The 27,992-nt window shown below is 40.1% G+C and overlaps 1 protein-coding gene across 1 annotated transcript in view; it reads left to right on the forward strand.

The window, feature by feature from the left end:
• Positions 1-27,409, forward strand: part of plpp4 (phospholipid phosphatase 4) — a 47,676-nt gene extending 20,267 nt beyond the window's left edge. The window contains exons 2-7 of the mRNA XM_026190243.2: positions 8,192-8,300; positions 12,262-12,352; positions 15,886-15,949; positions 16,096-16,220; positions 25,208-25,378; positions 26,930-27,409. Of these exons, the coding sequence (XP_026046028.2) occupies positions 8,192-8,300; positions 12,262-12,352; positions 15,886-15,949; positions 16,096-16,220; positions 25,208-25,378; positions 26,930-27,138 (769 nt within the window). The 3' untranslated portion in view covers positions 27,139-27,409. The remainder of the gene's footprint in view (positions 1-8,191; positions 8,301-12,261; positions 12,353-15,885; positions 15,950-16,095; positions 16,221-25,207; positions 25,379-26,929) is intronic.
• Positions 27,410-27,992: the final 583 nt, after the last annotated feature.

Consider the following 27,992-nt stretch of genomic DNA (forward strand, 5'->3'; position numbering starts at 1 on the left):
CATGCTCAGTGAATATAAGCTTTGGACCTGTTGAGCCTGTGCAAAGCTTTCTGGCAAATCTTCAGTACATGGCAGCCTCGCTCTTCTCCTTCCTATTGTGGGTTGGTACTCTTATCTCACCATGTGCCCCCACCCCACCATGCTTCCTTCGTGTCCCTTTGGTGATGTCCTGCCAGCTTCATATGGCTGCATTTCCTAATACCTGCCTCAGATGTGAGGCTCTGACCTTTCCAAAAGTGTCTGTGGGGCTTTTATCGTGAACAGACACCTTCAGTGTTACTAAGCCAGCCCTCAGCTTTTCAATGCACCCTCTTGATTTAGCCAGCTTCAATGGGTAATTAAAAAAAAAAGGACCTAGTTTTCCACTGTATCCCCCACCAGGGTTTTGTGTGACAAGTGAAGGATTTTCTGTTTCTTTAGCCAACTTCAGACGGGATTCCTCCAGGGAAGGCAGCGCTAGCTCAGTGTCACTCAGCATCTATTTTGCTCCCCTCCTCTCTTCCCTGCCTGTGACAGGACTGATGCTATGCATTCTCGACACGTCTGGCCAAAGCCCTGACTGTAACCAGTAGCACAGACACAGAAAGAGAGGGCATGTGACACTTATTGTCCACACCAAATTCAGACTTGCAAAATAAAGAAGCCACTTGGAATTTTTTAGTATGTCTTGGAAATTCAGGTGACAGTGTTAATGCCAGTCATGGAGTTGGCTCTATAGGAACTTCTGATGGCTATATTAATATTATTAAGGGTGATTTTCCCCATAGCAGGTGTACGACCTTTGTTGTATGATTTAGTCATGTGTATCCAATCCAAACTCAAGCTGTGACTGTTTTGCTGGAAAAGGTTAAAGAACTTTTTCGCTCAGAGGCACAACGTTGCCTCAGCTCAAGACTTTCCCAAGCTTCAATTCTGTCTCCAAACTCCAGCCTTTAAACCCCCTGCCATAGCCGGTCACACAGCCTCGCCTCCAAGCTTAATGCCTTCTGTTTCCACTTGTTTCCCTGCTGTCTGGTCTCTTTGCAGCCTAAAAAAATAAATATGCAGCCTCAAATATCATTATATCCAACAGAATTTTGCCAGGTAGATCGCTGCTAGCCTGATTTAAACTTCTCTTTTGAAAGAGTGCAATTATCTTCCAGCCTTCGGTCAGTGAGCAACAGTCACACACACACACACACACACACACACACACACACACACACACACACACACACACACACACACACACACACACACACACACACACACACACACAAACGTACACATACAAGCACGTGTTAAGTATCAAGACAGGATTGCTGTGCTGTGGTCTGCAGGCCCTGGTAATAAATGAAATAAAATTTGCATAATTAAATCAAGAATGTATCCTCAGTTTGTCGTTCAGCTTTGCTCTTTCTCCACTGTGAACCAGCGCTAATCCAATTCCATCATCAGCAGCGCTATATGAAATTACAGATACCCGGTTGTCTTATTTGAATCCAGCTGTGCCAGAGGAGTTAGATTTGATTTTGCTGGAATAGCAGAGACAGGATTTTTTTTCTCTCCTATGTGGAATAAAAATTTGTAACTTAAGCAAAAACCCGTACTCGTCTTTTCCCTTTCAGCAGTGTTGAGTGTGTGTAAGTTGTGGATTTGTGATAAATCCAGGCTCACCCACTGTGACTCTCAGCCATCAATCATTACAAATTCTACTTTTGTAGGTTAAAACATCGCCACAGCACATTTCACAGATCTGCATACCATTCATCTCATTCAGCTCTCAGCTTACTCATTCACTCTATTTCTAACAGGGGGGGGGGGGAAGTGTTTTTGACCCACTTTAAGAAGTCATTAGATACACTTCTATGCCTGAGTTGAACCGAACGAAAGAATTTAATAAAGTCTTCCAATTACTAAAAAGCTGTAAGCAAAAAGTTTGTTTTTTTGCAACCATATTCTTAACATTTCTAAATCTAGTCTGTGCATTATTGCTCAGTTATTCCTTTTAAACTGTGCTGTAGTCAGCTGAGACAATATAGAGATCTATCGGAGCAGCATGCTTGAAGGAAGTCATTCCAAAACAGCCCACGTGTGTGCCAGCAAACCACTGGGACATAACTCAGCCAGAGATCAGAAAGCCAGCAGACTCTTCTCTTCTATTCTCTCCCATCATAGCACTTATTATTCCTCCCTTGCATAGCCCTTTCTCTCTTCTATCAGTACACATTTTTATTGATAAAACACAATGAAGCCCCCGCTCTTCACGTTCACTGCTGACCATTGAGATTCATTGAACTGCCCTGATTCTCAATTTGCATTTGATATTGTGCAGCGAAAATGAATAGGAGTTTACCAGAAGTCAATCAAATTCACTAAATAGTGAAGGGTGGGGTCTGACATAACCTCTGATCCTAATAGCTTGTAAATCTCAGAAGTTCATTTTTGAATAGCTGCCTCCTCTATGTTTAAATGACTGGAGTAATAAGTAGTGTGTGTGTGGGGGGTGCATGTGGTGGCATCAGACCGAGAGGAAGGGCAGTAATGATTGCCTACCTCTGGTGGGAAAAGTAATTTCGAATCCTGTCCCAAATGTGGCAGATGGTCAGCCCCGCACTCTCCTACCTCAGTCCCTTCACTACACACACAACTAGCTCTTAGTTGCTTAGCTGATTGCCAAATGTGCACCTCCTGAGAGTGCAGATGCAATCAAATGTGAATGACCTGACAAAATGCCTGCATCTTTATGAATGTGTCCCCGGATTGCATCACATATTGCATTGTAGCTGAGAACAACTTCAGTGCAAAGCACAGCAAAATGAGGACAGCAGCTTAACCCCACTTAGGAAGGAAGGAACTTGCTTGGGAGTTAACTCTAAAACACCAGACGAGACACTTGTACTGTGCTTTGAACTCTGTGTCATGGAGATTGTAAGGCTCCCTGATATTTTCCTTTCCCCTTGAGAGATGAAGGTCACACACTCTGTCTGCCACAGAAAGTGAGCTGTGTAGTGTAAGTGTTGCTCTGCTGCCTCCAGCACCTGTAGACAGTCACCTGTGTGACTGTAGTCTAATAAGGGCTCTGGGCAGTTTAGTCAAGCTACAGTAAGCAAACCCCTGCTTGCAAAAATAATGAAATCAGGACTGATGAAAATTCTCAGCTTCTGTTGGATGTATCTGTGATAAGTTAGTATACAAACACAGTCTCTCTCTCTGGAAGCTGGAAGATTACTTTCAAACTTGCAACTCAACTTCCAGAAAAGCTGGAGCTTTGTATAAAATTAATTAGAAAAATGTAATAACTTACAGAATATTTAAACCCTGTCTTACATTAAAGGATCCAAGGACACATATCGAATGTTGAAACAGACGTTTTTGTTATTTTTTTTTATCCGATGCCAGCAATCTGACAACCAAGGAGACCAAACACTGTAGTTGAGAAAATGTTTCTTTTCATGAGCTCTAGATTGCAGTCAGACCTGTTGAGTAAGACTTGTCTTTCATAATTCTTAAGCACAGACTTTCAGATACTATTTATCTGCTGGAGATAGTGTTTTAGGCCTGCCACGTCTTCTTTTGTCTTTCACACGTCCAGTTTCCTCAAATTTTTTAAGGAGACACTGCACACCATGCAGAGATATGCCAAAGTTTCCACTCATAGCTCTTTGGGAATTAACTTGGTGCAAAAATGCATTGCTATACCTGTCAGAATGGGTTGTCTTTGGCATTTTTCATACATTCAACTAAGTTAAAAGTTAAAATTTTCAAAATTTGTTTTGCTGTCTTTATATTATTCTCAATTAAATGTTGGGTTAAATTAATTTGCAAATCACTGTGATTTTATTTACATTTCACACTGTGTCTCTTCTTTTAGAAATGACAATGGAAACTTGCCTGAAGTTTATCCAACTAAGCCATTTGGCTCTTCTGTGTGCCTTATTGCTTCACTGCATAACTAATTAAGGAACAATTCCATTACTTTTTTTTCTCTAAATCACTTTCTGTCACAGTGGCGCAGCAGAAGAATGTATTCCCGAGGCCACGATTCTGCCCACAGTGCATTGTAAATCAAGCGCTTTCGAATAAGACGCTCATATTGTTCTTTCTGCTGTTGTATGCTAAATCTCCCAATTGTTTCAGCACGATAGAGGAAGAGCAGATGTTGGGAAATAATTTTGCTTCATTTCTTTAGCTGTGGCTGCGCTCATCAGATTTGTGATATGCATCAAGGAGAGATGGATAGGAGCCGGTGGTGATAAATTGGCCCAAATGCAGAGCTTTAACGATGAAGAATGGGCACGAGGCAAATTTCATCGCAAAAAGAAAAAATAATGTAGACATTAGTAGCATACCTTGTCTCCACTCAGCCTAAATGGCCCTATACAATTGCACAATTTGCAGAAAAATCAGACTAACTGCCTCCATTAAATCTTTCTTAAAGGTTTGTTGCCAACAATAGTTACCTTTACATATTCACCTTGAGGTCTGTTGTTGGCTTAATCTATTATGCTTTGGCCCCTGTAGAGACGTTTATCACTTTGCTCAATACTGCTCCTACAGAGGGTAAACAGAAGCTGATAAAACAAAATGAAGTACTCCCCAGGCAGCCAGCAGGCGGTGCTGAGTTCAGGGCATTTGCTGTGCCTCCTCTTTATGGGCACTTAGCTGTCTATTCTTGCCAGAGATTATGTCGGTGGGCTCAGCGGAGCCTTGATGAGTCTGCTTTTATAGAAAACTTTTTGTGGTGCATTTCCTGATGTGGTGGCCTTTTTTGTCACTGCTCCTCTGCTGCTTTTTTCTCTGTGTCTCCTCCTATAGCTTCAGGTCCTGTGGTCATTTGCAGTGCCTGTTTGATCTTCTTGCAGTGAGCAGAATAAAGATGAGCATTTAACAAGAAATAAATAAATAAAAAGGCCATAATTCAGACCTTTCAGACATTTTGACCATCTGAATGTGCCAATTCTATCTTTGACGCAGCCCACCACCCCTCTCCACAGTTCTTTCACAACTTTATGAATCAGTTCGCCTGCAGATATTTTCCTGGATGACATACTGAGGACTTTTTTTTTCTCCGCATTGTCTCTTGATGCGATCAGCATGGCCCTTCCTTTATCAAACACAGAAAAGACCTTCCATCACCACCTTGTAAATGTGTTCGCTGCAGTCTGTAAATTACAATAAAGGTGAAATTAATTTCCAGGTACTTCTATCCTCAGAAAGAAGAATGAATTCTGTGTTTGACTTTTGGAGCCTAGAGCCTTAAAGTGCACATAAACTACATTGGAATTTCACATTTAAATAAATTTTATCACTTGGGGAAACAAAGAAAAAGATGAGGCAAAAAATTCAATCTGAATTTCAGGCCAAAGGAAATCCAGTGTGGGCAGCATTGATTTGTTAGAAGAGATTTGATACAAATTCTCCAAAAGAAAGAGGAATATTACATGTCCAAAAGGCATTTGATTTCGAGCTTATGAAAGCAATCATTTCCACTGAAGAGAGAGGAAAAAATGCAATGAAAATACAATGCCATAATAAAACTGAGTCGGCCATTGTCCGTTGTTTCAGAATACGGATGCAACTCAGTCAAGTTATTACTGGGGACCGAGTGGCAAAACTTCACAAGCATCCATATTGTTTTTATTCACCATCGCCTTCTTCTATTCTTCATCATCTGTCTTCTTCTGTCTATGATAGTCCTAAAGCATATGGTTAAAAGTTCTGCAATTTGACACACTGATTAGTGATAGTGGAAAACATAAGAATGGAAATCAGACCAAGTTTCATGTCTGAGCACTCTAGCACCATCAACAGGTTCAATATTGAGATTCCTTTAGGCCTCAGTCCTCGGCCACCTCTGGTTGCAAGGAACACATTTTGACACAAAAGTGTGTCATGTGACTAGCAGGGTTGGAGCAATAATAACAAAAACTAACTGAAACAAAAGAAGATTTTTTATGAGCCTTAATGCATTAACCATTTTTTGTCCTGGTTTAAAATACCCTGTTTCTCTTTGCATTAACTAAAAACAATCTTTAGGTTTTTTGTTTTTTTTGCCCATCCAAGACAGGTAGTATTAAGCAGTCCAGCTAAAAGTTGATGCCTACGTTTTTCTTAAGTTCTATCTGCCTGTCTGTGACTAATTCGAAGAAGGAGACTCGCACACATTTATGTGCAAGAGTAATTAGACTGGCTAACAAAACACTGGAAAGAGAAGCTTGCACTATCTCACACAGAGGAAATGTGACTTCATTCTCTGCTAAGAACACCATTACTCCAGTACATTACGTCATATAACAAATTATTACTTGCTGGTATAATAATGCTTAAAATCTCATTATGGGATCTTTGAAGTTACACAATGAAAATGAGAGTTACAAAACCTGCAGAGAGAGAGATGCAACTACAGTACTGAGCTTGTTCCAGCTTATTTTCATCCCTTAAAACCATACATACATATGCGTCTGCTTTCTTTAAATTCATAACACATATGTAATTTAAAATCATAAAATAAAACATGACTCTAAATTGTTCATATTAAGATATGTTACAAATCTCAAACCACTCTTAGTCTTCACATCCATACAAACCTAATGAATGCATTTGGCAGGAGCATGCAAAGTTAGTATAAGGTTAATATTATTATTATTATTATATGTGGAACAGCAAACTTTAATGGACCCATATAAAGAAGTGATTACACACCAGAGCAAGTCTGTGCATGCTGTGCATTCTAACATGACCCATGAAAGAAAATATGTGTCGCTATCTTCAGGGAGCGTGTGCCTAAAACTCATTAAGAATGTAATGACTGGATGCAAGATAAGCTTTACAGAGCGACAGGTAGATCATTGCAGTATTTAATGATCCAAGAGCGCCGCGTGCGCTCCTAATGGAGGTTCAGTTCGTATATTTGTGTCTGTATCTAAGGTGAGTTGGGGGGGGGATCTTCACTTGACTGTGTGTCTATACTGCTCTGCTTTTAATCCCCGGGGAGTAAAATTATATTTCCAGTCACCGATACCTGAACAACAGAGTTAAAGAGAATACAAGCTGGGAAAATTGAGTAATTTATGAAGCATATTGCGTGTCATTAGCACAGCATAATATATTGTGAACCACATACCGTGAATGTAATGCCGCTGAAGTGAATCATGCGCACGGGCCCAGCAAGGTGTAAAATGAGCAAGTACTGATTAGGCTGCTCCTTTGCAAAAACATCAGGAGACATTATTATGAGCCGACCAGCAAATAGACTTGGCCCAGTGTGTAACGTGCTGCATGTGTCCTTGAGAGATTAAAATTCTGTAATTGTTTTCCCTGTGAAAATAAGAAAATTTGTTGTTTATCCTTCTTATGTAGCCAATGTTTACCGAAGACACATGAGCCCAATGGCCTTTTGAACTTTCCACAGTTAAATTCTCGCCGAAGAGCTGAACGAGATCCACAATATTCTCCAATTTCTGCCGCTGGACAATGAGCATGTCTATTGGAGTAGATAAATGCTTTGCTGAAGGGCCCACATTGTGGAGGAGAACATTATTCACTTGGTATTTCTTCCTATGCTGCATCAGTTCATCTGGAGGTTGGCCTGTTAAATCCAAGAACTGCTACAAGTTTAATCATATTAAACTTTTTGTTGAGGGGGTGGAGGGTTAAAATCTATTCAGCTTAATTAAAACATCTGCTGCTTTTGCCGATTTAAAGTCATTAATTGAATGGATGGATTTATTGAAGTCCTTGTTTAAAAAACACTTTTAATTGAAGTCTCTTGGAGCTCACTTGCAGAACCGAGGAGCTTGAAGCGTGTTGCAGTGCATTGACAAAAAGACCTTGTTGAAATGACAGAGAACAAGGTCGCGCCTGACAGATCACTGGGTGGCCCAAGAAGACTGGAGGAAGTAGGGGCATGCTAATTTGCTCCCACTCAACAAGTGTGTGTTGGAGAGGCAAAGCATGAAATGGACACGGTGGACCAGCGTGCCCGTTACACTCTTTGCCGTGGGACCACAAAGTAGTTGATCTTGGGTAAAGACGTCCTGCTCACATGGACTCAGTTGTGGTTACTTTTGCAGAAGAACGACAGGGTCTTCTTTTTCTGGAAGTACTTTGCACATATTAAAAAGTCATGCAATCTCTCAAATTGTACTTTTTTATTACTTGTGCATAAAGTGTTAGTTACTGATCAATGTGCATTTATTCCCTGCCACAGATTTACAGAGTTTCTGGAGCCCTTTGAGAGAGTGATTCAACCAGAGGAGCTTTGGCTCTACAAGAATCCTCTAGTTGAGTCAGACCACATTCCCAAGAGGGTCATGTTCGTAAGTACTGCCTGTTTAACTATGCATTCCTCTTATGTCAGACTTGGCACTAAGCACTTGGTAATTTTTGCGTTGTTTCCATGTTTAACAATTTCTGCATCATTTCTGCACATGGTTGTATTTTTACTGATGAGCTGAGGCCTGAATCCTGGTAACAAATACGAAAACAGCTTTAAAGAACTGTGGTGCTTAGCGCAGCAATGTAAATATCTGTTTTGGACAGCCGTAGGTGGTCCTCTGTTAAGATGAATTTCTAGCCGATGCAGCATGGATGGAAAGTAATTTTTCTCTGCCTCTTGCTGGAAGCACTGAACAGATAACCTGACGTTTTTATCCAGCATCGATTGGAGGGTCTGCCAATTTTGACCTCAGTTAACAGCAACAATCACTGGCTTCAGTACACTTAACCAACAATGCTCAAATCCCTGAGTGAGTCATTGTTTTCTACCTCTAATGATACCACTTGAAAGAGTGATTATAGTAAAATAGGACAACACAAAACAGCTTTAAGCCCTTTATATAAAATAAATAAATGCATAAATTTATGTATGAGTGTATAAATGTGAATTATGTGTCCCTCAAAGTGTTTGAATTTGAAGTTGCAGTGAAATGAAATATAAAACAAGATCTGTTGAACCTTAAAACCTGAACAATCTGCACTCTCAGGAAATGAGATGTCAAGCAGACCTGCTTTTTAAAGGTGATATTTCACGACTCAGTCCCCAAAACTGAGTTTTAACAGTGATTGCATTCTACCATGCAACATCATACAGTAAATGGTTTCCAAAGATTGATCAAACTATCTTTTAGAGCTTTAACAGTCAGATATCTCGTGGCAAGAGAGCAGGACCACTACTATGTTATAACAGGCTTTGCATGCTGTTACACTGTCCTGTGGCAGAAATGGTATTTAAGCTACAGATATTTACAATTATCTCTTTGATATTTCTTAATATTGCAATCAAGAAATTACTTATTTTAGCATAACATTCTCAGATCGGTTACATGTGTATGTAATCGTTCACAGCAGGACAAGCTTATCTACATTATTCCTTGTTAGAAGACCTTTTAGAAGGTTCTGACTGTTTAATCAAACCATCTCAGCAGGCAAACCTTTGGATGCCTATTGCTCATGTAGCGTACCTGTTGAAATGTCAGCGTTTGAGTGACTGGTGCTCCACTCCATCCTGTGCTGCTTGACACACATCAGTCAACAATCAAATTATTATGTGCAGAAACAGCTGCGTAGTAGGTGGTAAGTTCTAACTGTCTGTCAATTCGAGACAACTGTCAGCTTACGCAATGCAAAACCCAACACCTTTACCCCAAGTGCCTGAATACAGCCCATTAAACATCAACAACTGATCCACTTGAGCTTATCTTGGCAGCTCTTCTTGATGTTTAGAAGCTTTTGTGACAGAAAAGTTAGTGCTTAACATAAAACGGCTAAAGCAGAAGCAGATTTTCTCAAATGGAAAATAAATAAAAGCCGAGCTTTAAATTGCTCATCAGTGAAACATTTGATGGGTAATTTGTGATAAGCACTTGAAAATGCATTAGTCATAGAACGCGCCAGTCGAGCAGAAAAAACACTCACATTCACATAAGCAAGCGATTACAGTTCAACAGCTGAGCTGAATGTCCAGCCAAACACCATTCACGAACAAGATTATTTAAAGCTCATCATCACTCTTTTGGTTTGTGTTTAATTTATAGATTATCACAACTTCAGTGTGCAAAGATCTTCACTCATGACACGACTGTAAATTACCCCACACTCCCACCACCCTACAGTCGTCTAGGAAACTATGCACAACTCAAGTTATTCAGTGTCACTGTTCTAACAACAGCTCTGAAGGTGTGGAGAATTTATCTAATAATTAAAAGCTGCCCATGAAGTGGAAAAAAAGCTTTACAAATCAGTAAAATACAAAAATTGCAACTGTTTCCATTTTTGCACTGTTTATGCAAATACCGGTAGTTGATTATGCATGATTTCCAGATGAAGCCTTGAAGAAGTTAATATGAGTATAAAGTATTCTAAAACATTATCTACAGTAATAATCTCTCTATGAAGTGAAATGAAATTTGCTCCAAATACTAGGCAGTGATATTAATTGTTTTATGAATTAGTTGCTATCCTGCATGAGCCCTAAGGAGATGGGCAAATCTCAAAAGTACATGTAAATGTAAAGAAATATAAACATTGCAGTTTACAAATGTATTGCAAATACGATAAAATGCTGTTATATAAGGAGTTAAAGAACAAGATATGTGTCTGTTAAGTATTAAATAGGCTTACTGTTAATTGATTAAAAGGTATGCTTAGTAAATGTAAAAGAAACAGTTAACAAAATCTTTATATTCTAAAATGACGTATGGAAAAGCCTCCAGCTGTGCACTTTGGACATTTCAGTCTTGATCTTTTTGAATGTCATACGTGAGAGGTAGATCTGGCTGGGAACCCAAAAACATTGCATGCCCATGATGTACTATACTGCCAAAATTATTTGCTTGTTTGCCTTGAGTGACATCCAATTCTTAATCCATAGGGTTTAATACAGGTTTTAGAGATTACCCTGGGTCAACACACCTGAATCAAATCATTAGTTCATTACCAGGCCTCTGGAGAACTTCAAGACATGTTGAGGAGGTAATTTAGCCATATAGATCTGCTGTGTTGGATTAAGGATGCATCTAAAACCTGCAGAACACCTGACCTCGGGGCCTGGAGTTCCCCCGCCCCTGGTTTAATACGATGTTAGCCCATCCTTTGCAGCTATAACAGCTTAAGCTCTTCTGGGTAGGCTTTCAACGAGGTTTAGGAGTGTGTTTATGGGAACTTCCAGAAGACCATGTTGGACAATAAGACCTGGCTCGCAGGCACCTCAGAAGTATTCTGAGGTCTGGACTGTGTGCAGGCCAGTCAAGTTCTTCCACACCAGCTCAACCATGTCTTTTTAGACTTTGTCTTTATGTCTTTTCAGGCTATGTCTTTATAGGCTTTGTGTATGTAGGAACAGGAAGGGGCCATGAATGCTTTTGGCACTATAGTGTAGCAACTTTTCAATCACAAGGTTTCCGCGCTTTGCCTGATTTATTGTGTGTTTCACTCTAAATATGCCAAAATGTACAAAATAAAGATGCTGTAAGAAAATTTTATATGTCTCCATTTGCATTTGCAACGATAATATATTTCATGTATGTTAAAGTTATAAGTTACATTGTCCAGAGTACACTTTGTCTTTTATTGTACATTAAGTTTTGCATTATGTTGTTCAGCTTTAGTAGGACGTGTGCACTTTGCACCAAACCGACTGCCGTGTTACAAGGTTAAAAAAACCCACAGTGACTTGTTTAAATTGAAATTCAGAGAGCAACTCTCGCTTCACTTATGAGTGTGAATGAAAGTGTGATTACACGTTTGAGCTATTTCGAGGGGATAGTGAGGTGCAAAATGAGATCATAATTGGCAGCGATACACAAACATACTCAGGATGTACACAGCTGAACTAATGAACAGGACTCACAGGGAAAGGAATATGTGTGCGTTATAATAATGGGACTAAAACACTACCTTTGTTTTTTGCTACCTCTGTTGCTTAAGGAAAAGAAAATATGCAGAATTTGTCCAGAGAGTAATTAATAGATTCTCGGGCATGAATAATTACCTAGGTGCTGAGAGGGCCCCAATCTCATATCAAACTAAGGGCATAATTCTCTCAGCTCAGGCACGAAGAACCACTGAACAATAAAGAAGCTTGTTTTGCCCCTCAGTTTGCCTTGTTAAAATTAACTCTGAATAATAGATGGGCTCGGGTCATTCCCAGAGGCACAAATCATTTCACAATTAACCTGCAAAAAAAAAAAAAGAAAAAAAAAGACCTAATAGAGTGCTGTAGTACATCTCTAATGTCACAGTAATAACCATATATTTGTCACTGTCTTTATTTCCTTACAGGCAATTTCATTCCTTACTCCACTGGCAGTGATATTTGTGGTGAAGATAATTCAGAGGACGGACAAGACAGAGATAAAAGAGGCTTGTTTAGGTTCGTGGAGTTATTTGTTTGAAATGTCACAAATTTGTTGCTGATTATTGTCAGTGTAATCTAGCCCATTAGAAGTCTTCAACTGACATTTATATTGCATGTAGTGTAATACTGTGTGGTTTGGATTTCTTGTAAAATAACTATTAAAAAATGTCTGTTTCTTTAATCCGTTTGATCTTTCCACAGTTCGACCTGGTTTTACTTAACGGTGCAGATCTTTGTGTTTGCTGGTACTGCACAAATTGATCTTAATCACAGCAACCACGAGTATTTACCAATTGAAATTTTATGCTGTTTGTTCTATCAGGCAACATCTGAGCGTTTCCTCCGCACTGATATGCCATTTTCCACTGGGTCCAGAGGCCTGCAGAGGCTTTGGCACATCAGACAGCATTAAGAAAGTTTAACACAAATCCAATTAAAGATTCTCCCAAAGATGAATGGGGGGAGCGAGCGTAGCTCAGTGCATCGGTCCCGAGATTACAGTGTTGTGTAGAACTAAACAGGCCCATTACTGCCTGCAGAGAGGCACTCCTAGAAGCTGAACGAGAAAGCAGCATCACGCCGAAGAACAAAGACTAAAAGGAAGCCCATTATTTTGACAAGTTTCTACATGATCACATTACTGAAAGTAGCTTTGAACCAATTCTTCCGCAAGACTGAATGAGAAAGAAAAGGAAAGCAGCTGTTCAACTGGGTCTGTGGTTAAAAAGTAGCTTTACCTACAGACCAATTTATTTTTCATGCCAAACTAAAATCACCGAAAAGTAGCTGTCCTCATATTCTTGCTAATTTATGGGGTTTCAAGCAGTCCCTGAGGGTCCTCTAACTCTGAATCTATAAATCAAATTTTCAGACAGATTTAATTGAACTTTCATAATTTGTGGGTTTTGAGTTAGATTTCCCGAGTACCAATGGAAATTAGTTTTTCTAATGTACTGGGTTTTAATGTTTGATACAGTGCAATCTACTAACACACTGCCTCTTTGCCTCATTTTCTTTGGAGTGAAAAGGATTGTTTTTCTTTTTAGAGTTGTCTAATAATCCTTTATCATTCCCAAAGTCATGCTGCTTAATTACGTGATTATCTCAGTGAAGATACAACGATGCCATCTTGGAAGTTTGATTATATTATATACGACTCTCGGAGAACGGCAGATGATCCTGTAATGATTTCTTTATGTGTGTTTTTGGTGACAAAGAATGAATAATATTGCTCAGCATCTGAGTGTGAGATCCCATACCACACATATAGTGACGTTCTTATTTACTTATGTTTTTTACTGTGTGTATGGGGATCAATCTTCCAGCAGAGTACAAGAATGCATTTGTGTTTACGCTCATGTGTCAAAGCATCAGCATCTAGTTATGAAAGTACTATATAAAAAACGAGGCTCTATGTTTGAACACCTGTGCTGTTAAAAAGAGAGAAGATTTAGAGGGTAGCAATATATTAAGGATATGACAATCGATTTAAACAATCGGTGATTTCGTCAAATCCCACAAATCACCTTGTTTTTCTGTAAGAGCTGAAAGAGAGGGTCTTTGCTAATGTAACGGCCGCAGTCCTATCTTTATTCATGAGGCTACTAATTTCCTGAAACTGTGCCTTAGAGTAATCATTGGGGCAAACTCTAGGGTATATGCATATGAATGCGACCAGATTTGGTTTGCAGAGGCATAGCCCCAATCCAAATGTAAGTAGACCTATTTGGCATAGGGACTGGTGCCGGATGAATACTATATTAGGGGGATGAATATATTAGGATCCCTCATGGTGGGCTAAAAAATGGCTAATCATGCAAGCTCCTCTCGGACCCTTCAAGATTAATTAGTGGATGTGAGGTGAATTTTGGCCGAACTGGAAGGACAGAGTTGCAGGGTGGGAATATACATGCGTGCCATATGGCAGTCCACCGCACTAGATGCACATTATATTTATAGCAACCACTTTCATCAGCAGAAATCTGCTTATTGTGTAGCAGGAGTTAAATGGGCATTAAGCGCAAAACACAAACTGTCAAACTGTGTCAGCGTTACGTTTGGCTATAGGTCAGCAAAAAAATCATTAGTGCAATAATGACCGTCAGCAAGCACCAAAAAGGATTTCCTAACATGTTAGGGAGTTGGAGTGGAGCAATAGTTTTATCCTGACAGAGATCTGACAAAGGATGAGGGAAACGCGCTGCAATTTAACGTCCCTGCCGAGACGGTATGTGCCTCATTCTGGGATTTCATTTGATCTGCACTGGTTTGCCCAAATTATCCAGCTGTGAAATAATACTGAATCTGTGCTCCTGTCAGCCACTCAGGAAGATAATTCATGTGTGTTTTGGTGGTAGGGTGAATGGACTCATTTCCACTGCGGACTACTGGGATGAACCTATGAGGTCAGGGTACTAATGATGAGTCCCGGTGGTTTTCTTTACAGCTAATTAAATGAACATACATTTACAGTATAACACCTACCTGTCAACCTATTGGAGTTTTCCTGTTCCCCATCATGGATGTTTAATAAAGCAGGAATTGCTTCACAGTCAGACTAGGCTCTAAAAGGATGCGCTTATGTCAGTTTTTCTGTGAGGATTCTTTCTTTACTTTTATCACATTTTCAAATCTAACAAGTAACACATCAATCTCACCCTTTGTATTTAGTACTAATACTGTTACTAAACTTAGACATTATATTCAAATGATCTATTTTTTACTGCTTACCTAAGTTTTGTTGGTGTGCAATAGGGCTTACCCTTGCCCATGTTTTCCAGCTCTTCTAAGTCTTTGTCGAAGCTTTTCTCAGCCAACTTCTCACCTGCTAGATGTCCATCTATAGAATAGACATGCTCAAAAGCGGCACGTGTCTCATTGTATTGGTGGAAGAGCAGTGGCTCTATTTAAGGCTATCTCGCAAACTCATTGCCGACCCAGTTGATAGCCACGGCTTCAGTTTGAGGTCCTCATTCTTATTCTAACACCCGGCTGCATAAATCTGAATGTTGCTGCCTCATGAAGCTGTCATGACCACTTCATCTGCAAAAGAGACAAAGATGTAATCCTGAGATGATCGAACAAGACACCCTATGCCCCGAGCCTTGACTGAACCTAAAATTTTATCACTACTGTGAGATGAGAAAGCTTATTGCTGGATTTGATCTGACAGACATCTGTTATATTTGGTCCACGGCAATTTACCCACACTCCTAAAACAAAAGCTAGATGGGGCATTTATGGTAGCTCAAAGCACCACGAGTCTCACAGGGTAGCTAAGCATACATTTGTCAGTCCTACTCGCTACTGTTGCTGCTCACACACGACCCTAACAACCATGTGTCCACCTGCAAGGGAAATTCCCATCGATGTTTTATTGCTATATTATATCAGAGGAGAAGTAAACCTGCCCGAATCTTTGTCACACTGACAGAATGAATGATTTACTGCAGCGTGATGGTTTCAATTAGTCCTACAGATGCTGAAAAATGTCAGTCTTAGTACCCCAACACTGTAAAATGTTCAGTTATGTGTCTCTCTTCCTCCAGCTGTATCCCTGGCTCTTGCTCTAAACGGAGTCTTCACAAATACTATCAAGTTGATTGTTGGCAGGTACGTTAAACAAGCCCATGTTTTTTTAAAGGCAGTGTCAGTAATGCTAAATGTTAGGCTCTTGGCCCTTGCCACATGAGATCCCTTTTTCACTCTTGACAAGTAAAATGAAATTCTTCCCGTCGATGGTATTGTTTGATTTTCAGACCGAGGCCAGACTACTTACAGCGTTGTTTCCCAGATGGGCAAATGAATGCAAAGATGCTTTGCACTGGGGAGCCGGCGGTAGTCTCCGAGGGGCGCAAGAGCTTCCCCAGCAGTCATTCCTCCTGTGAGTATCACAAGGCGATTGACATAAATCACCACCAGAAGTTGCAACACAATGTCAGAAGATATCAGACACTCATTAAAACGGCATGGTGCTCTGAGCAACATTTCACCAAGTAGAAACCAAATCTATGACTGCCTGGCTGCTGTATGTATGAGGTGTATCTTGTTGCTCTCTCTCTTTCATGGTAATTACAACATGTAGCAATCAGTTTCATTCAATTTGCGCACCCTAAGTAAGAGTTGAATGCACACCCACCGTTTGATCTGACATCCTGCTGTGCTCAGCTGTGCATTCCGGCTTAGGACACACAAAATCTTATCCTCCAAGCTGTTTTCACTTCAGCAGTATGTTAAATAATTCAAATGTTTTCCTGTTGTCCAGCAGACGAATGTTAAGCGGTATCCATGGAACATTTGCTGGAGGCCACACAGATGCTGAATAAACTCTTGGCATAGCGTGGTGCATCTGGGATGTAAAGGCTTTAATCAAGAAGATACATCTTTGCAAAGATCTATTAATGGTCTTGCCAGCACTGAACAAAAATGTGACGGCATGGCTTTGGTGTTTTGGGTTTTTATTTTTTTACGGTGTTTTGTTCCGGTGTTTCTCCTCATTTAAAAGTGCCTAAAGATGGAATTTAAAACGGGTTCTTTGCTAAGTTGTCTGTTATGTGACACAGCACTGGTTCCTCCCTTGAGTTAGGTGCCTTTTTCATGTTTGAATGAGTCATACGTCAGTGTTAAGTGGCAGGAGCCTGGAGAACTATTACTCAAGATATAAAAAATTGCAAGAAAGTCTGGCTGCTTGGAAGAAACAAGGGGTGGCTCAAGACTTTTGCACATCACAATATCTGTTTTGCGAAATTAAAGAAAGCATCTTTGTGTGCTTTGCTACCGCTGTGACATGCATGAAATGTATTTTGTTTTGCTTGCTTCTGCATTTTCATTACATTTCTACTCTACATCCTCATTCAGAGTTGACAAGGTAATTACGCAGTAATCATTTGTACTGCAGGAATGTGCAAATAAGCAAATTGTTGCATCCTACCGAAACAGTTATTTGTCACAGTAGTGAAAAGAGCTGAAAATGCATGATGCATCTTAAACACCTCTTCTTCTTTTTTTTTAAAGATTCTAATGAAACCAAATGAGAATTATTCGAATTATTATTGAGGTATATTGGGCATATGTACAAGAAACGCTCTGCTTCTGAAATGCTTGGGAAATTTGTTTAATTGTCATCCTGCTGTCAGTTTGAATGTTTACAGCAGGCTCCTAATCAAACATGAGATCACTGGGCTTTTGTGTGTTACATGCCAAGACCATGTGAATTCAATGATGTAATTTCACAGCCCAGATTTATTTGAAATACATATTTATAGTAATAATGCTAAAGTCTAATGCTTACAACCTCTCAAACACCTGCTTTAAAGAAAGGCTTTGAAGTGTTGGCTTTGTCCCATTAGACATGGCAAAGAGGGACGATGCTCTGTAATTCACCACAGCACTGAGCATGGATTACATTCATCTATGCGACAGCTCTAATAGCCTTATGTTGTTGCACAGTGAGTAAGAAAGTGATTGAGAGAACAGTGCGACTGGGGACATAGGGAGCGCCCATACACTAGCACATCTAGAGAGCAGAAGAAATCCAATTTCCCGTCTCTGTCCCTTTTCACCAGACATTGCTTGTTGGACCACGAATAAGTTACAGAGCTTTTACTCAGACAAATGTGGCGTGGGACAGAAGAATAGGGCCAAAGAGAAGACGAGAGTGAATGGAGCCTTGTTTAAAATGGCATCTGGATGTCTCACAAAATCAGCTCTGGCTTGTGTGAAGACATACACTCAGACTATAGGGGAAAAATAAACAGTTTTGCACTCACAGACTCAGAAATGAGGTCACAGATATGCAGCTTGTGTCATTAGAGGACGCACGGTAAAATGCAAACGAAATCCATCAAGAATAGCCAGAACAAAGATATACATATATATCAGATTCCACTGTTTGTCGACAGCTATTTTTTAAACACTCAGACTATTATTATTGCATTTGAAAGTTGTTAAAGCTGCTCACGTTGCCCCTGATTAGATTTCTTTTTCTTCGCCTCATAGCAAAGTAAAAGAATAACATAAATTGGAGGAGACAGGTTCCAGAAAAAAGAAAAACAAACAGATAAATAGCAACTCCCCTGAATTCGCTGCACCAATATCCACAGCGATAAAGCAACCGGGCCCTAAAGCATTAGCTCTAATTGTCTACTTCATATTCATATTCATCTCACCACTCTCCCCTTGTGAATATTAAGCCATTAGATATGATCAATTAATAAACACTTTTGAAACCCATCTGCCATCTTACCATCTACAGTCTCTCCGATTCCTAAATGAATCCTGAGAGATGGAGCTAATCACATCTCCAGCTCCTGCTTCTTTCACTTATGCACAACTATCTATATTAAATTAGCCTTAGCTTGCCATGTCCATCATATTAGTTGAATGTCTAGGGAGAATTAGGCTGCTGCAGCAGCGTGTCCTCTTATTTCTGCTATAACGCAGTCAGACACAGTTCAGTGCAGAGTGAAGGAGCAATTATACAGCGCTAATAAGGAGGTTCTGTTGAGCTTTTGTATGTTAATGGATGAAACAGTCTCCATGCTCAAGTGGTTAATTAATATGCATTACTTCTGTGAGAGTCAGGGTTGTGTCCCACTTGTTCCTGCTGGGGTCAAAAGTCAAAACAGCAAGAAGAGAGTGAGGAAGGCTGGGAGATTGGAAGCATAATAATATGAGTTTGGAGTGTGGTGTTGATGGAAATTCATATTATAAAGTAACACATAAATAAGTAATGAGTTAAGTGTTTAAAGCTAGAATGTAGATAAGTTTGGTGTAATGGCTCAGCCGCAGCCACTGAGATCTTTCAGACTGAACTTCAGCATTGCTCTGAGCTCATACTGATATTAGCACATTTGCTGTGTTAATTCTAACAAAGATAAAAATCTTTGTGAAAGTTAGACTTGCAGATTGGCAGTGATCTTGGTTACATCCCAGGGCAGTTACTTTTACCTAATAATAATCAACAGGTAGAATGCCATACGTTCAGTGTCAGGAGTCACAGGGATGTAAAAATTGACATAAATCTGTTAAAAGAAGCAACTGCCAGAAAATAAGGTTTAAAATGATCTCCTCCCTCAGGTTATACATATAAATGCATGTGGAAAGTCAAGATAATATTAAGTCTTACTCCCAAGTGCAGACATACTGTAATCAATGTCTCTGGCTCATCCTACCAAATACAGTGGAGAAATGGCAAGCTAATAGATACAGAGAGCCAAGAAGCCGAGATTGCTGGCTGAGCTTGACTCCGTGTCCTGCCAGAACTACAACTGAGTTTAATGTCAGCTTTTTTATACAGACCAAAGTCCTGAACATTTTAACTTAATAGATAGATAGACTTGAATAAAAACGTAAAGTAATTACCTGCGGGAAAAATGTCTATCAAATCACATGGCAACCTGTTGAAATGCTTCAGTCAAAATCCAAAGTAGGTACAGGAGCGTTTCTTGTATAAGAAATAATTGTGCAAATCTTTTGAGAGCCTAAAGAAAAACTCCTAGTTAGCAAATTATATCTCATTATTTCAATTTATCATGCAGCTCTGCTATTGCCTTTTCTGCTGCACCACATCTCTAAAAAGATGCAGCTACAATTAAAAATCAAAAAGCAAATTTAAAAAATAAATGCCTGTAGGCTCAAACCTATAGGTGGTTGCTGGGGCGACGGAGGGGCTGAACAGCAGGCAGCGATACAGAGCAGCACATGTTAGTGAAAGAAATGGGAAATGTTGGTGTCTAAACAAATTCGAGGTCTTAGTTTGGTGTATGAGGCGAGGAGAGTAAGGCATGTGTATGACGCAGTCCAGCTTGAGCAGTCTGCCTGAACTAGCTTGCAGACTGTGCAAGCTAGCTCCATTTATGTGGCTGAGCGGTTCCTTTGGATGCACCAGTGGATGCAGTTTCTAACACGTTTACCAAAAAGAAAAACCTTCTTGCATCATTTCCATCTTTAAAAAAAGTGCAATGTTGGTCCTTCTTCACTTGAAACTTCTGCGCAAACCTTGTGTTTGTTTGAAGATGAAAAAAGGCAATCACCCTGTACTCATTACTCTCATTAGGCATCTCTGTTTAGTCTCAGGGGAATAACTTTTTCAAAGCTTTTGAAATGAATGAGACAGATTCATTAACATGATGTTTCCCCCCCATCCTTGGCCTCTTCCCTCTGTCCTCTTAGGGACTCCTGCCACTTCTGAACAAGACAATAACATCCCAGTCATTATTAAATTAAGTATAACCCAGCTTGGTCATATATGCAAATTTTACATCTACAAAATGTATTTGCGCACTTCTTTACACGTAGCCCGGGCAGAGCACATACTTATTGTATTATTCATGCCGAAAAAGCATTTCTATTAGAGCAATCCTCAAGATGTTGACTTACTGTGTCTACAAACATAAACTTTGTGTGTACTATGGCAATAAAAAAGACGATTTTGGCTCAGCTTTGCAGCAGGTTAGATTTAATTTATTCACATTTGTTGTTTCTGTCAATGAATTCTAAAAATAAAGGTTAGACAATATTGTTTCTATCTACAGTTCCCCTATTTTCTGTCTGGAGTATTTCAACATTGTCTTCAGTTGCTCAGATTTATAGACTGCACGTCAGTTAAAATGGGCCATTTGCAGAATTTTATGTATGAAATCCACATATTACGAAAAAGCTCTGGTATTTAACTATAGCAGCAAATTGCTACAAATCAGGGAGAGTTGTTGTGTGAGTTTGGTGACCTGTGCAGCCTCCTTCTCATAAATGGATATGTGCCTGTCACTCTGAATGAATGATTATAGCAAGAAAGAGCAGTTTACTAGATGGCTGCTCCAGCTGGGTCATGATTTTAGAAGAGAAGAATCAAAGCATGTACAACACACAGAGTAATGTATACGTTTATCATGTTCAAACAGTGAAGATGACTTTGTGCAATATGATACCCTTTTTGAAGTGTTACATTACTGCTGTTACTAATACAAAAATGATGTGTGATCTGCTCTCCAGAAATTGAAAAGATAATATTGAAAGTCTTGTTGAACTAATATGAGTTAGACCATGCTGACTGAACATTTCAATGTCCGACTCTATGGTTTATTGATAATTTGGTTCTGTCTTTCACAGTGAGTAATGTAATTGTCTTAGCTATAGTAAGAGCTATTAAAATAAATGGTGTGAGCTGTGATGGGAAATGTGGTGAGGTTGCCCAGAAGTGAGATTGATGGGCAGTGAGGAACGCTTAGGCTGGGGATGGCTTGTTCATAACCTCTGAGCAGAGGAACTCAAGTGAGCTAGAAAGCTCAAAAGTAATGCATTTTTGGTAATGCTGACAATGTCCAGTGTGTTATTGCATACAGAACAAGGTATAGCAAATACTGGCGCAATTTAAAGCTTGGGGTCCACTAAGCCTCTCTGTGCAATGCATTGTTAATATTGGGCAGGTGTGAATTTCCTCTGGGAGCCTCTTAAATCTGCTTTATATCACCCAAAGCTTCATTATCTTTGTAGTGTTTGCATCTTTCCTCGCATTAATTGGGCTCCCAGTTTACCCCAGTCTACTTTTCAAGCAGGATCCAACTTTTGCTAACATCTGATGGGTAAATTGGCTGGCTAGCAAGAAGAAGATACATTGTGAGCAATCCAGCAAAAACAAAAAGAGCAAAAAAACAAACAAAAAAACGCAGAAAAATGTAATATGGGAAAGTATTCTGAATAAGGATGCAATGAAGGAAAACTACAATATCTCCATAACTTCCCATGCAAGTAACATTGAATAACATAGCAATAAATCTTATATTAGCCTAAACCAACTGTCCACTATGCTGGTGTAAATTGTCCAGTGTAAAATTCAGAATTGTTAATGGATCCAAGTCATCACCTGAAAGCAAGACAGGCAGCTGTTGGGACGGCTGAACTTTCTGCCTCTTCCTTCTACCCCCATTGGATTTCCTCGCTTTCTCTCTCTCTCTCCTGGCTGCACATGTGTCCTGCTGGTCTTAGTATTCTGGGCCAGATTGTGGGGTGAGTGACAAATGGGCATCTGATGGGTGAGGCTGGGTGCTGTTTGGCCTGCTGTAGCAGTTAACTAATGACCCTGTGCCAGGGCAAAGATTAATGGCTCCATCACAAAACCTTTAATTCTGATAATTAGACTGCTGCTTTTTCTACAACATCAGTTAAAACAAGGGGTGGTCTCTTCAGCATTGCATGGCGAGTAGCTCAGTCACGATTGTTTTCTTACTCGGGGCTTTATTTTTCACTGTAACGTATGTTTCTGTGTGTATGTGTGTAATTTATAAACTCTAACCCACTCTCGAGTGGTACGATTTGGGACATGTGTGTTCTCTTCTTTTTGTGAGTGAGTGCTACCATAGGATCACTAATCCGATGATTTTCTTATGTACGGCAAATTTAGACCATTACCAGTGCACGTGTTTGGACTGTGGGAGGAAAACCGTGCACCCAGAGAGAACTCCCACAGAACTCAAACATAGTCCTCATATAGAAAAGCCCCAGCTGACTCATGGATTCAAACCCAGGACTTTCTTGTTTTGAGGTGAGAGCTGTTCAGTGTTCAGTCATTAGGAAGCTAATTATTTCACGTGGGATGCACACATTGATGCTGCAAACAGACCTCATTTTGCAAGAGTATGCAAATTGCTAAATGAGTCTCCTTGAGAGTGTGGGCTCTGCTTAGCTCTGTAAGTGTAGTTTTCTGCTTGCTCCCGTCTGCTCCTAGACACCTGCAGAGTGTTTCAGCACAGCGTTTAGAGACTGCAGTCTCAGTGAAATTACCTGTGAGTGGGTGGCTGTGGGAAGAGGTCAAAAACTCCAACAACATCTCATCATAATGACCTCATTGTGATGATCCCTTGAAGGCCACAAGCCAAAACACCTTGGTCAATTAAAAAATGTTTATCTGTACATTGCAAGTTTTGCTGGAGGTTTGACCTCTTTCCATTTTCTTTATCATTCAATTCATGCACATTGAAAGCAGGTAAAAGTGCAGTGGAAACACATACTCAACTTCTGAAAAACTGCTGCAAAACTCCTATCAGTTTCCATTACATTTTTCCAAAATGCTCAACAGTTACACAGATGGATCAGCTGGTCAGTGAATCGATCCCTAACTCCTCCACAGGTTGAAGTATCCTTGGGCAAGGTACTGAAGTCCAAGCTCAACCTGATGCTTAAGCATGTGTATGTGTGTGTGTGTGAATGTTAGTGTTGTGTGTCATAGGGTGAAAATGAGACTTATAGTAATAAGTTGCTTTGACTGCTCAGCTGAATAGAAAGGTGACTTATAAGTACAATTTCATTTACCTTTTAAACTACATAAATATATCTGTAGTATGATTTTATATAGACAGGTTACTTTTGGGGCTTCTTCACTCACCTCTTTTCCCTCTCTGTGTTTGTACACCACTCCACATTTAATCAGGAGTTATTAATCTCTCGCTCTTTTCCACAGCTTGTGTTTTGTCCTTTCTCACTCACCTCAACCTCAACCCATCACGGCAGATGGCTGCCCCTGCCCGAGCCTGGTTCTGTTGGAGGTTCCTTCCTGCTAAAAGGGAGTTTTTCCTTCCCACTCTTGCCAAGTGCTCATACAATAGGGCAGGGGTATTTAACTAAAATTTAAAGAGGTCCACTTAGAAGAAAGTTACTGAAGCAAAGGTCTGGATGATCATAATGTTTAATTATATACATATATGTATGATTTTTCAAAATTCTCGCCATTAAAAGTTTAAGTGTTTAACTTCAGAAAAATCGAATAAAGGGCGGAAAATCTCGAATTGCCTCTTTTCTGTTTCCTATCCGGACTGAAAAGTCTCAACCATTATAAATCTCAACACAGCTGAACAGTTGTGAGCAGTTTTAGAGGCTCCCTTTATTCCCCTCTTTTAATTATGGAGAGAAATGTGCCGCAAAAAGGGTTGCAAATGTGTACAATATGTTCCACAAGTGTAAATTTAAACTTACAAATATGTACACCAATTTTGTGTGCAACTTTCTAGGACTCTCAGGCGCGTGCTCCAATCCACACACAAGTAAGAAGCAATCTGACCACACGTAAAACTATTTTACAAACGTGTGCGTCAAAACCTGAATAAATACTGATCATTTACACACAAATTTATTGTGAGTGAATTGAGCTCTAGCTTGTCCTGCAAGGATTTTAAAGCTAGAGCTCAATTCTTTAGTTTTCATTATAACAACTGTGGAGAAAACTGCCTTGGTTAAGTGTGTAGACCCAAACGTGGTCAAGATGCACAGGGCTACTTTCCTCATACCTGAGAAACCTAACTCAGTTGAAAAGTGCAAGGATCAGCACATACAAGCTGCTCTTTCAGGTCCTCATCATCTTAGAGATCAACAAATTGCATCTGGAGAGGCCCAGCGTTCACCCATTGCTCTATTTTCACTGTCCACTTTTCATTTTTGCACAGCACTGTTCGTTCCTAATTTTTTCCTTCTTTCTTCCTTGTCAATTTTTTAAGCTTTTCACACAATCGTCTGTATTTCTCCCTTTCTTTCTACCATCTTTTCATGTGTAACTTACTCTCAGCTATTGACACTGTAGAGTCAGTGTTTACCACCTAGAATGCACAGAGCTGATTGGCTGAGTGGTATCACATCACTCTATTATTTATATTTTAGGGTCTTTACATTATAATATAAAACCCCTTGAGGCAACTGTTGTGATTTGGTGCTATGTAAAAAAAATACTGAATTAAAAGTAACTGAACTAGCCTTGTGTGACTGGCTCACTGACTGTATTTATATCAAGAGCCTAGATCAAGACATCAACTGATAATCTGAATGTTGTAACATAACATTCAATATTGATTTGTCTCTCTTTCTTTCTCTTTGTCTTCCCTCTAGTTGCATTCTCAGGTCTTGGTTTCACCTCCTTCTACCTGGCGGGAAAGTTGCAGTGTTTTACGGATCAAGGTCGCGGGCGTAGCTGGCGTCTCTGTGCTATGGTGCTGCCTCTTTACAGCGCCATGATGATTGCACTGTCCCGGACCTGTGACTACAAACACCACTGGCAAGGTCTGCCTGACAACTTAGACACGAGATTTTCCTCCATTTATTAGAATTATTGCCACAAAAAGTCTTGTGCCCGTGTCAGCCAGAAATTATTGATGTTCAGTCCAACCTTGCTCAAGGCACTTTTGTAATTGTAGATGCAGATGAGTAATGAGGCCTATGCTTGTAACAGCTGTATTCCTATAATCACAACAAGCTTTAACTTCATCATCACACCTGACAAATTGAGAGAAAGCTAAAAAGTGCAGCCGGTACGATAAGCCCAACTAAGAAGTTCACTTGTTTGTCCAACAGGCGTAAAATTGTGTCTTAAAGAGCTGTCTTTAAGATATTGCATAATGATTAATTCCTGAAAACTGCATCAGATGCATCATATCATTCACCAGCTTCGGGAGGAGATTATGATTATAAGGTTAAGGTTTCATGTTTCTCCACATCATTATTCTTTCTCTGTTTTAACTTCATATATTTACTAAAAGACTTAGAAAAACCTGGGATGGAGGGGTGAAGCGAGAGGAAGCGAATGAATATGTGGGTGAGGTGTGTAAAAGCGCATGTGCAAATATGATGACAGTTCTGTCATGGGGTGTTAATTAGTTTTAGAGAGCCATATGTTCCACTTTTTTTAGGAACTAAAATATATTTACAATGAAAGCAAAGCACCTACAGCAGTTCAAGACAAGCCAATCATTGCATGGGTCCTCATTGTGTTTCTTAGCTCGACTTTTTGTCGTGAATCTCCTCAGCAAACTGTAAGTACGCAAAGGGCTATTAAACTTGAGGGGGCTCAATCTGCTCCCACTGTAAACACAAGCTGGGAGCTGCCATTAGCCAGGCTGCGGCACCATTCTCAATAGATACTAATGTTCCTCACCATTCCTTTTCACTTTGGATGTGCCCTCTGTTCTCTGAGGGGAAAAGGCTGGCCTTCCACACGCCGTCTCAACGAGGCCGCCCAGCTAATATATCGCATCAAGTCACAGTCTATTAAATTCGGTTGACAGCAGTCGATGAAACATTCAGTGAGCAAACTCGTGCACTGTACAGCTGTTGAATGGCGGGAATCGATGTTGCAGTATTTTTTTCATTTCACCCAGAAGGATGAAATAAAGGGAGACCTGTGGAAAAAACATCATTTTGATATGGCAGAAGCCTCTACTAGAGCTGTTTCAGCCACCAGCTGGCTGTGTCATTTTGATCTATATACAGCAATATAGACTTAATACTCACCATGGCAGTGTGATATTATATGATATATTATAGCTTAAAGGTGGCTAGGTATAATACAAGCCTGTTCAGCATATGACAAAGTGACACAGACAGCCTCCTGTCCTGAGGCAAGTGAAGCCACCGCTCAGCAGAGCAGATTCGTTACTCTCCCTTTCAAGTTTCTTTCATCGAACTCCAAACTACAATATAAGCACTGCAACACATACATCAATGGCTTATTAATTGTGCTAATTCTATTTGCAGGTGTTATTTTACTTCCTTCACGCAGGCTAAACTTAGCTATCCATGCATTCCTTTAAATATATCTGTTTTTGTGCCTCGCAGACGCTTTTGTTGGAGGAGTGATCGGGTTGCTGTTTGCATACATTTGCTACCGCCAGCACTACCCCCCCTTCCTGCACATGGACTGCCACCTGCCTTATGCCAGCCTGGCTGTCGCCACGCACACGCCCATGCATCCTCAGGACGACCCGCAGCCCACTGACAACGCCACCACCCTTCCCCTGGAAGGCTTGACTGAAGGGCCAGTATGACTAGTGGCCACCACTGAGACTACCCCCAACGCCCTCACCAAGCCGCCAAGCCCACCCCCCATTCCCAGTGACTGACTGACTCTTGTATACATTCCAGTGGACAGTGAAACGCCTCATGCATTTCTATTCTCTTAAACCCCACACTGCGGGTGGCACCTACATTATTCCTGTTTTGTTTTTTTTCTCTTTGATTTTGCTCAGCAGCCATTAAAGTCTATATTTAGATGTGTTGTATGCGAGGAACCTACGAATATGGGACATTGCCACAGAGAGGGACGAGAAAAAAAATGTTGAAAACCTGAGGAGATGTCTTACTAATGGCTGTGAAAGAAGATGAAAATATTGCCAGCTTTCGCTGGAATCTTTCTGCGTAATGAGAGACACGGTTGGCAGGTTGCTATATGCTGGAGTATATTTATTGTTTGGTTGTAAAGAAATGGGACAGATGGTTGAGGAGATCCCATGAAATGTCACAGCAATCAAACCATGAAATTAAACTAGTGTTATTGTATATGTCACACTTTAAAACAAAATGTGGAATCTGATAGCACCTCATGCCAGAAACGAAACAACATCCTGTGTTTCATTTAAATCTACAGATGTCTTCTGCATTTTGTAGGGCACCAGGCCTAAAACTTTAAGGCATGCAGGAGCAGTCTATATTCATACCTCTACTATTTCCAGCAGTTTTATTTTATTGTCTGGCAGCATAACGATAAATAAAGAACCAATACTCACTTAGGGAAGCACAGCTCCATGTCAAAAGCAATGGTTTTTTTTTTCATTATTCAAATTCTCACCATTCTCTTGGGCTTTAAACCCTGCATATCACCACTTCCTCATTTCTCTTCCTC

Source organism: Astatotilapia calliptera, chromosome 13 (genome assembly GCF_964374335.1).
Source record: "Astatotilapia calliptera chromosome 13, fAstCal68.1, whole genome shotgun sequence".
NCBI lineage: Eukaryota > Metazoa > Chordata > Actinopteri > Cichliformes > Cichlidae > Astatotilapia > Astatotilapia calliptera.